At 48.6% G+C, this 11,112-nt stretch overlaps 1 protein-coding gene across 1 annotated transcript; it reads right to left on the minus strand.

The window, feature by feature from the left end:
• Positions 1–1,008: 1,008 nt before the first annotated feature.
• Positions 1,009–10,668, minus strand: LOC135973788 (uncharacterized). The gene is made up of 2 exons (XM_065558666.1): positions 4,307–10,668; positions 1,009–3,627 (listed from the first exon to the last, which is right to left on the minus strand). The coding sequence occupies exons 1-2, from the start codon at positions 4,677–4,679 to the stop codon at positions 3,077–3,079; spliced, it is 924 nt and encodes a 307-aa protein (XP_065414738.1). The 5' UTR covers positions 4,680–10,668; the 3' UTR covers positions 1,009–3,076.
• Between the last annotated feature and the right edge of the window lie 444 nt (positions 10,669–11,112).

Consider the following 11,112-nt stretch of genomic DNA (forward strand, 5'->3'; position numbering starts at 1 on the left):
AAGGGGAGATAGATTCAATGTTTGTAATGGCTCAGCCATTCCCAGTCCTTATTCAATCCTGAGTTGATTGTGTCTAGTTTGCATATCAATTCCAGCTCAGCAGTCTCTGGGAGTCTGTTTTTGAAGTTTTTCTGTTGTAATATAGCCACCCGCAGGTCTGACATTGAATGACCAGACAGGTTAAAGTGTTCTCCCACTAGTTTTTGAGTATTATGATTCCTGATGTCAGATTTGTGTCCATTAATTCTTTTGCGTAGAGACTGTCCGGTTTGGCCATTGTGGGCTGTAGTCCACGAAAGCTTATGCTCTAATAAATTTGTTAGTCTCTAAGGTGCCACAAGTACTCCTGTTCTTTTTGCAGATACAGACTAACACGGCTGCTACTCTGAAATCTAGCTTGGATGACCACCATGCACGTGTGATGCTACTTGTGGCCACTCCCTCTCCTCAGGGCTACGCCAGCTCAATCTTTGCCTTGCAGGTTGAGAACAGATGCACACCAGCGCCTGAGTCTCTTCCAAGTGTCCCCATGTGGTATCCAGCCCCTGATCACTGGATAACCACAGAAATCCCAGTGAGATGGGTGCCCCCCTGGAACTGGGGTATCACTGAGCCCTCCGACCCACCAGCCTGGGTTCCCTCTCACACTGTGCTGCTGTGAGAAGCTGCAGACCCGCTCCTGGTCCTACACTTGCACTAGCATTCACACAGGTAGGGGCACACCCAGCTGCAGTTACATGCAGGTTCTGACCAGCCACTGCATGAACCAACAATAGTGAGGCTACAGCCAAAATAACCACCAGCTTTCCAGCCTAGGACCTCAGAACGATACCGTCCTGCCCTAGTCCAAACCCCAACCAGTATGAATTTATTATTCAGTTTGCCTCCCCCTCAATGTGGAGAGGAAATGCAACAGCTCCTACCCCTTGAGCAAGATTGCCGTGTACTTCACTGAAAACTAACTGGTTTCGATTAAATCATAAAATAAGTTTATTAATTACAAAAAGATAGATTTTAAGTGTTTATAAGTGATAGCAAACAGATCAAAGCAGATTACCTAGTAATAAACAAAAATGCAAACTAAGCATAAGATACTAGAAAGATAGACTATGAATTAGTAAATTCTCCCTGTGGGTGATGATACAAGCAGGCTTGCAGAGTCTTAAGGGACAAGCTGCATTTGCATTGCAGCTTAGGATCTGCACCTCCTTTCCAAGTCCTTTTCTTTTGGAGCGTCTCTTAGGTGTTCCATTGTGGGGGAGTGAAGAATAACCAATGATGATGTCACTCCCTGCCTTATATAGCTCTAGCATATGGAAGGAACCCTTTGTTCCAACCTCATTTCCCAGACCAGATTGTGGAAAAACACCAGCACCCCAAAATGGAGTCCAGAGTCATGTGGCCTGGTCACATGCCCTTGCAAAGTCATAGCAGCCATTACTTGGGCCTTATCTTAACTACAAAGTTTTGTCGACAAAGGTGATGTCAGCACTCAGAAATTGGCATAATGAAAATCGGAATGTCACGTTCACACTCGTTCCCTCCGTTGGCAGAGTGTGTCCACAGTTGAGGTACTATTGTCGACAGTGTGTGCAACGTACATTGGGTACCTATCCAACAGTCCAGCTCAACACCTTCTGTCACTAAGTGTTGCGGGAAGGCAGAGTGGATCGCAGCGCATGTTGGGACTGGGCTCAATGTCCCATGATGCATTGCTTTCTGTCCCAGCACTCCATGGGCTTTCTGCTTTCTTTTGCGATATTTTTCAACGTCCCTTTTTTGCTGTGCTTCGTGGCATCTTTGTGAGAAGGGATGGATCCCACACTGCTCTCCTATTAACTGTCCTGACATCGCAGATGGCAGTACAGTTAATCATGAAGTTCCTAACTGAAGAGGACTCCCAGTCACCTGACATGTTGCGTGATATGGATAAGAGCAACTTTAGATTGCTTTTGGCATTCGCAGAACAGCTGCATAGGGTGGACCATCGCTTTTGGGCTTGGGAAACAAGCATTGAATGGTGGGATTGTTTCGTCATGCAGGTGTGGGATGATGAGCAGTGGCTACAGAATTTTTGGATGTGGAAAGCCACCTTCCTGGAATTGTGTGCGGAGCTCATCCCAGCACTGAGGTGCAAGGACACCAGAATGAGAGCTGCCCTATTGGTAGAGAAGCATGTTGCAATCACAGTGTGGAAGCTGGTGACTCCAGACTGCTACCAGTGGGTCGTGAATCAATTTGGAGTTGGGAAGTCGGCCATTGGGACTGCATTAATGCAAGTGTGTAGGGCAATTAATTGCATCCAGCTACAAAGGACTGTAACTCTGGGAAATGTGCATGAAATAGTGAATGGCTTTGCAGATATGGGTTTCCCTAACTGTGGAGGGGCGACAGATGGCACACATATTCCAATTTTGGCAGCAGACCACCTTGAGACAGAGTACATTAATAGGAATGGGTACTTCTCCATGGTGTTTCAGGTGCTTGTGGATCACCGTGGGCGTTTCACTGACGTCAACACAGGGTGATCCGGGAAGGTGCATGATGCATGAACACCGGCCTATATAGAAATCTACAAGTGGGGACTTTCTTTCCAAACCAGAAGACTAAAGTGGGGGATGTTGAAATGACCATAGTGATCCTGGGAGACCCAGCATACCCCTTACAGCTATGGCTCATGAAACCTTTATATGGGAAACCTGGACAGCAGTAAGAAGCGGTTCAACAACAGGCTGAGTAGGTGCTGGATGACAGTTGAATGTGCCTTTGGCAGATTAAAGGTGTGCTGGCAATGCCTTTATGGCAGGTTAGCCTTAATGAGGATAATATTCCCATGGTCATAGCCACATGTTGTACATTGCATAATCTCTGTGAAATTAAGGGTGAAAGGGCAATTAGAATCAGGAGGGCTTTGAGGCAACACTTTGAAAATGAGAACCAGTAATGAATATATCTGTGATTGGTGGTGCAATGTTACATTACGTATAATTTTTCTATGAAGTAATGGTGACAATTGGGGCCTTACATTCCAGCAAGCACATGAATAAACTGCCTGCGTATTTAGTGGTAGTGTCTGCTATCTCAATTTGTAGAAAACAAATAAAGATGAGTTACCATTCAAAAACTTTGCTTTTATTGTACAAGAAACAGCCCACATGCACATGCTTGGTGAGAAAGGAGGAAGCAGGGAAGGGCAGACTTTCAGAGCTATAGGTCCAGCTATCATGAAAGTTGTCCGAGGGGGTGGAGTGAAGGGGAAACCAAGAAGTCCCGGAAAGTGGAAAGGACTGTGCAGGCGGAGTTTGGGGGGGCATGGAAAAGAGTTCTGACTGTGCTGCAGGAGAGGGCAGACATGGATCTGCTCAGTATGCAGCATTTTCAAGGACTTCAGCATTTGCGTTTGCTCCTCTATTACTTTAATCATCCACTCAGTAGCATTCTTAACAAACTTCTGATTCCCTTTTCTGTCCTGCCTTTTGGCTTCCCAGCACTCCTTATGTTCCCTTATCTCTGCATTGGAGCCATGCAGTACCTCCCAGAACATGTTGTCTTTGCTGCATCTTGGGCGCTTTCTTATCTGGTGGAGTCGCTCGGCTGGTGTGTGTGGAGTGTTCCTGAAGGCCACATCTGCCAAAGCACAAGGGACAATGCGCAGAAGCAGGATTGTTAAATTCACGCACAATGTTGAAACATTTCAGTTAAATACACCTTTTGCAACATAGCAATCACTTTCTCACTGACCCTTGGCAAGCACACATCTCTGTGAACACTCAAAGCATGGTGAGTGTTGGTGGGGGAAGGGGCACTCCACATGGGGAAAAGAGTACGCACTCTGCAAGGGTTGTGGGCAGTCAACTAGGGAAAAAATTCTAAAATTCTCCCACATTTTTCCACAGGCAGGGGTCATTGTAGCAGATATCTCACTGGTAAAGGTAAGCAGGGAAATGAGGGTATATCTACTCCATGCTTTTGGGTTCCGCCCTGCTCCCTATGCTGCTCGCCTGTGTGTCGCTTTGGTCCCTGCACAAGTGATTGCCGAATGGCACGGGAAAGTTTCCTGCAATGGGGGAAGGAACAAAGCTGCTCTGCCACGGAACATTCGGCAGAAGATTACCGAGTACCTCCAGGAAACTTTCCTGGAGATCTCTCTGGATGATTCCTGTGAGATCTCGGTGTGCATCAACATCCTGTTCCGCCATACCGATTAGCTACACAGAGAAATGTCCAGCTCACAGAAACACAGCCAGCCTTCCACATTTCTATACCCTGAACCCACCTCCGCACTATACAAACCACAGCCACTTACCAGGAGTCTCCTCTCCTGCTTCTCGCTCACTGGAGAGCAACTGCTGAGACTGGCTAGACACCTCTGGAGTGGAGAACAGTTCCTGGCTGCCTGCCCCGCCGGGCGACCCCGCTGGGAGCTGCACATCATCGTCTAACTCCACCTCGCCATCAATGACTTTGTTCTTTGGGTTAGGGCCTCTTTCCATCACCTCCAGGCTCACCGAAGTATCCACAGGGCTCTTGGCGGTGGAGGTGGGGTCACCACTGAGGAAAGCATCCAGCTCCTTATAGAACTGGCAAGTCTTAGGTGTAGCATCAGAGCGATGGTTTGCCTCCCTCGCCTTATGGTACACCTGCCTCAGCTCCTTTATCTTTGCTCTGCCCAGAAGCATGTCCCAATCATAGCCCTTTTCGCACAAGCCTCGAGAAATGTACCCATAGGTATCTGTAGCAAAGCGATGACTCACTGGTGCGGCGCCTTCTGCTGGTCGTCTTGGGAATTAGCTCTTCACCAGCTTTTGAGCACCCTCTGCTGGCCGGTGTCTCGCCTGCCTTAGGCCCCCGTATCCCTCCTGGACCCCAGTGCCCTTTACCTCGGGGTTCCGCCCCAGCAGTACCTCCACTCTCTGGGTCTCCCCTCCCAGGGGAACCCCTTACCCTCTAAACCCATTTTGCCTTAGTGGCTACTGCCAGTCATCCTCTAGCCCCCGCTCACTGGGGCAGACAGCAGTCTGTAATGGCCACTCATCACTAGCAAGGGGTTAGGACCAACTGCCTCTGCCTATTCCCAGGCTGCACCTCTGCAGCCCCAGTACCTCTGTAGGCCTTCGCCAAGGCTTGCAGCCTGGGGGTTTACCAGACTGGAGCTCCCCAGCTCCCTTTGCCCTTCCCCAGCACTGCTCTGCTTCAGGTACTTTACTCCCAGGCAGCTAGCCCTTCCTACTCCAGGGCTAGAGTGAGACTCCTCTAGCTTCTGGCCCCCAGCCCTCTTATCAGGGCCAGCTGGGCCCTCATTGAGCTTGGCTACCTTTCCCCTGTTCTCCAGGAGTGGGGCAGCTGCCCCACTACAGTATCCCAATTCTTATGACTCAAGCGCAGCTGGGACTGTACAGCCTCCTCTCCCCACATACTGCACAGATCCAAGAGCTGTGCAGTGGTGCAAGAGGGAGAGCGTTGGCTGCGATAACCCACCATGGTCACCTGGGAAGATGTGATGAGACCTCTCCACGCCGAGCCAGCAGGAAATGGAATTTCACAAATTCCTGGGGCTTCTAAGGGTGGGGGTGGGGGCGGATATTTGTTTACCTGGCTGCAGGACAGCAGAGTTCAAACCGCTGACCAGACCGGTCACAATGGGCATTGTGGGACACCTCAGGAGGCCAATTAAAGTGATGAAATCAAGTGTGGTGTGTACACTGGCACTTTGTTGACAAAAATTTAGAGGAAAATGACTTATGTCTCTCATCGGGGTGATTGTATTTTGTTGCCAAAACCGGGCATTTTTGCAGACAAAAGTTATATCGCAGTGTGTATGCATTCACTGTTTTGTCGACAAAAGGCAGGAAGGTTAAGCTATTCCACAGCCCATTGTCTTTGTTGATGAGCCATTAGCACCATCTGGCTTCTTCATTGTTGTACCTGAAAGGCTGGCTGTGGGTGTTTTACAGAGTAAGCCCTTTTGAAATACAGATCCATAGTCAATATTTATAACTTCAAGTACAAAAATGATACATGCATACAAATAGGATAATCATATTCAGCAAATTATAACTTTTCCAATAACATGTCACATGACCTATCTTGTACAAAATGCATTATAATTATGGCATAATCATATCATAATAATATCACTATGAAGAATACGGGGTGCAGTGTCACATCCAGAACCTCTGTTTCCCAAGGTGCAGTGTACCAGTTTCACCTTAAACCACTGCTCCTGTATCACACACAGCACTTGAGTTCAATTATAAAACAAAATGAAATGTATTTAAGAAAGAACAGAGATTCAAATAAAAGCCAGTGAGAGAGATGGAAACAAACGATTACATACTAAAAAAATATAACATGCACTCTAGAAACTAATGTAATTAACGAGGTAACCTCTAGGTCTACAGTATTCACTTATGTTGACATGTGTTGACCTAGCTGGGGAAATGTCTTCTCTTAAACTTGGCTCCTGCCGACGTATGTCCCTCTCTCCGCCAATTTAGTAACACCACCTCCTTGACCAGCATAGAGTCACAAGTTGATGAGGTCAACACATTGACTATTAGTGGCTTTCAGGAGCCATCCCACAATGCCCCACACTGACAATACAATTGGTACAAATGCTCTTGGTGAGGACGTGCATCGCCGACACAAGGAGCAAGTGTGCACACACACACACAAGCAATTTAATAACTGCGGTGACTGTTGACATAATTTTGTAGCGTAGACATGGCCTCAGTCTAAAGAAGTTTTCCTCACCCAATGTCCTTCCAGCATATTTCAGCCAGGTTAGACTTTGATCTTCCTCTCATGAAGCATGCAACACTGCAGCTTGCCTCCTCCCTGAATGATACAGCCTAGTCTCTCTGCCTACAGTTATAGCCCAAAGATTCATTGTGTTCAGTGGTAAATGGGGCTCCCCATCCCATTGATTCACTTCTTCCTGTACATTTCCTCTCTTCAGAGATTTCACAATCCTTCATTAGCATTTGGCTCAGACTGTAAATGGGTGCCCATTGTGAACCCAGCCAATAGGCAGTGTACATGTCAACAGATAGGGGGATAAACATAGCATGGAAAATCCTGCTTTTCACCTTTCCAGGAGATCAACTCCCAAGTTGCATACCTTATGAGTGTGATTTTCAGTATAGATGCGTATCTCCTTATACAGTTTCTGTCCATATATTTCTTAATTATTAGGAAAAAGAACAGGAGTACTTGTGGCACCTTAGAGACTAACAAATTTATTAGAGCATAAGCTTTCGTGGACTACAGCCCACTTCTTCGGATGCTACTCTGAAACCTTAATTATTAGGGTGATACAGCCTTTCATTAGAGATTTTACATGTCACTCTTTGGTGAACTGTTATGTATACATCAGACCCTGGGCATCCCTGTAACCCCTATGTACCACATCTGTGCCCTTTGCCAGTTGGCATTAAGAGGTTCCTGGGTCACAGCACCCTACAATGAGCCTAATCTTACAGACCACTGAGAAGAGCAGCTGGCATGGAATGTAGCTGCCCATTAGTTTGGTGATATTACACCAACTATCCACTTTGCTTCCGGGTGCAATTCCAGGTGTTGATATTGATTTGGAGAGGCCCATGTGATTGGGTCCTGTCAGCTTGAGAGTCCACTATTCCATTAGGTTCTGTCTGATCAACTGAGGCCTTTTGGGCACTCTTGTTAACAGCCCTTAGATTAGAATATCAGGGATGTGGAAGGAAAGTGTTCTTGGGTAGGGGTGGGGGCTCACACTTTGGAATTTGCCTCCAACGGTGGAATGGCAGTTTTCTGACCTTCACGGTCTCCTGTAAATCCTGTCTGTTTTCTCAAGCTTTTGCCTGACTGGGTGATTTTGAGGTAGTTAGGTTTATTCCAAGGGACAGGAGTACTGTACATGCATCCAGAAACCATATGATGGTCACATTCTCTACATCAGAATAAATAAATACCACTTGATTTATGCTGTGGATACTCTTTAAAAGCATCTTAGTCCCCTCTAAAACCCTGTAGGCCTTGCCATCAACCCAAACCTTTCAGATCTGTGAACATGACCAGGTGTTTAAGGATAAGCTGATGTTGCCAGACAAAGCCAACCTCTTTGGAAATATCAGTGAGTGTTTTTCCTGTGTTAAAAGCTCAGTTTCACTGGCAAGGCTGTATGGCATCACAGTAATGACCAGCAGGGTGGTTTGCAAGTCAGGCTGGAGGTGCATTCATGATGGACCAGAAACAGACCAGCCAGGAGTCACCATAGATTACAACTGAGATGCAAGAGCAAGCTAGTGCAATGCCAGTCTGCACCCTGTGGTCTCAGTCTCTTGCTTTCTGAAGAGTTAAAATGTTCTGAATTTATCAAAGAACTAGAACAATCCAGGGTAAAGTTCCTAGATGGGTCCCGAATGAACAGTACTTGCGGCTTTCCAAATACAATGGTCAGGCCACACTGATTGGCAGGACCTAGCACTGGAGTCCCACAGCATCAACCTCCATGGCACTGAGCTGCTCTCTGAACTGGCTGTGTTCTCACCTAGCACAAACCAATTACTGTTTTCAAAGGGTGTGAAACAGCAACCGGTCAAATGTAGGCTCCATGGGGGCCCTGACCTGGGCTCCAGTCCCCTCCCAGCCTCTCACATCTGTGCTTGGGAGTGAATTGCCGCTCTGTGCCAGAGCCACCCCCTCCTCCACACACTCTGTTTTCATTAACGTGCTTTCTTGGGCTAAGGATAGTTCTTATTTCCAGCTGAACAAACAGTTTCCATGGCATGTAAAACCCAGCTCAGTGCTAATAGGCATCCCTCCCCCGCCCCACTGCCACCTTTGTGCAGTTGGCGGGACAAAAAAGTGGCCTTATTACCTGGCTTATTATCGGCACGGGACTGTAATTTATGGAGTATGCTTGGTAAAGTGCCATGTCAAAAACATTTATGGCCCACTTACAGTCCCACAGGGTGATGGGGAGGGAGAAGGGCTTAGGAGAGGAAAGCAGTTGTTCCACCCTTAGAAAATGCTGCAGACCCTGAGAGCTTTGTCTCTGCTCATGCAGCAAAGTTCTGAAACCCCATTGGAATGGCAATCTCAGCAACCTCTCATCGCACCTCTGTATGGCCTAGAGATGACAGTAGGTAGGGGTGGGCAGCACTGAAGGATGGGTTGAGAATGGTGGTTCCCTTGGTGTATACATTTGTGGGTTCCCAAAATTCTCTTACAATGTGGTCTGCATGATGGAAAAAGATTGCCTCCTGGACACCTCCCCTCCCACTGGTGATTGCACAGGCCACCTCCCTTTCCATTTGCATCACACATGCTGACAATTCCAGCAATTGCCTGCATGGCAAAAGGGTACTAGGTCTTTGTAACTAACTGTCTTTGCTGTGTTAAATGTTAATCACTTTGAGCCTGATTCGTTATTGCCTTGCACCTTATGCAGTCATTTACCCAAGTGCAAAGGGAGGGGAAAACACTGTTAATTGGATTTGATAGCACTTAGCACCCAGTTTATACTGGTGTCACTGACAGCACAAAGAGCACAGCAACAGAGAATCAGAGCCACTGTCTACTTTTGCTCTTAATGTCATCTCCCTGCTCCCATCTGTTCTGTTCCCCTCTCTCCTACTGCTCCCTGCCACCTATTTCTCTGTTGTCTCATCTCCCCAGCCAACCAGTCCTTTTCTCCCCCTGCTCCCTGAACATACTGCTGGCCTGATTCCACGCTCCGCTGTATCCTTGGACATTCTGTTTCTGCTGGTGCATGGTAGCTCCAGCCTCATTGGTGACGCTGGTCCCTGAGGTTGTGGCTTCTGTGTCTTCTCCCTCCTCCTCTTATGTAGGTGTGGCCCCTAGAGGAGGTCTCTAGACTGGCTCATCCTTGAAGAGCATGGAGATCTGCAGAAGCATCATCCTGGAAACAAGGAGGAGAGACAGCACCATGTAAACAGCTCTCTCTCTGCAGATCCCCAGTTTGGGAACTGAGGCACTACGCCAGCTTAGCCTCCCTACGTCTCTCAGACTTCTTACAGAAATGTAACCTACACCCTCTTGTACATTATTTTGGATTTGGCTGGCATGTACGTTGGGGAGGGAAGGGGTGAGCAAATCTTTGTAGCCTCACAGCAGATGGGCTTGACTCCAGACTGGTTCAGTGGACAGAGATTCGATGCATGCAAGGAAAAACACACACATTAGTGCTGACTGTTCCAAGGAAGAGATCTGTGGATAAATGAGGCTGCATTGCCCAGGCCAGAGATATGCTGAGTGTTTCACAGAAAGGGAGAAGAGCCCTTCTGGACCAGGCCTGCTGACCTTCAGCCTTTTCCCACATTTCTTCCAAGATGTCCATAAATCCCACTCCCTGTCCTCTTTGTATGGTGTCCGTCAATCGTCAACTCTTCAGAGAGGGATTCTTGTCTGTAAAGTATCTTGGCCATGATTGCTGCTTTATTCATGATAACCTCTTAGATCACCTAGTCCGGCTGCCAGGGGCCAGAGCAGGGCTGCTTGCTGAGTGGCCTCCACTGAAATCTAGAATGTTACTGTAGTGAGTCGGTGTGGCTCCCCTCCTGCCCAGAAGAGGGAGCCCACGTGCAGGCACCAGAGTGGGCGGGACCACCACCGCCTGTCCCCGCCCCCCGGAAGTCAAGGGGCGGGACAGGAAGTATAAAGGCCGGCCGCCAGAGCTCAGTCTGCGGCCAGCCACCACAGGGAGCAGACGTGCGGCCGGGAGCTCCCGGCCAGGAGACCGTGGAAGACCAAGGCCTGGACCCTAGCTGGCCCGAGCTACCCCGGGCCCGCTACGAGGAGGAGCCGCCGGAGCCCGTTCACGCCCGCTACTGGGAGAATCCCTGGGAACCGCACCCCACTAACCCTGAGGGTGAGACTGGACCCGAACCCCTTCGCCCCTGCTGCTATCCAGAGGAGCCGCCTGAGGACCACTGGCCGGACTTCCCAGCAGAGCTACCAGACTTGCCGCCGAGCCCGGGCAGAGAGGAGCCCATGCAGGTGGACTGGCCCGATCCCGGCGCTACGAACGAGGTAGGCTTTGAGGGGGATCACGGAAGTAGCCCGGGGGTAGCCGACCCTGGTCCGGCTGCAACTGAGTGTGAGCCTATG

The sequence above is a fragment of the Chrysemys picta genome, chromosome 10, assembly GCF_011386835.1.
Source record: "Chrysemys picta bellii isolate R12L10 chromosome 10, ASM1138683v2, whole genome shotgun sequence".
NCBI classification, from domain to species: Eukaryota; Metazoa; Chordata; order Testudines; family Emydidae; genus Chrysemys; species Chrysemys picta.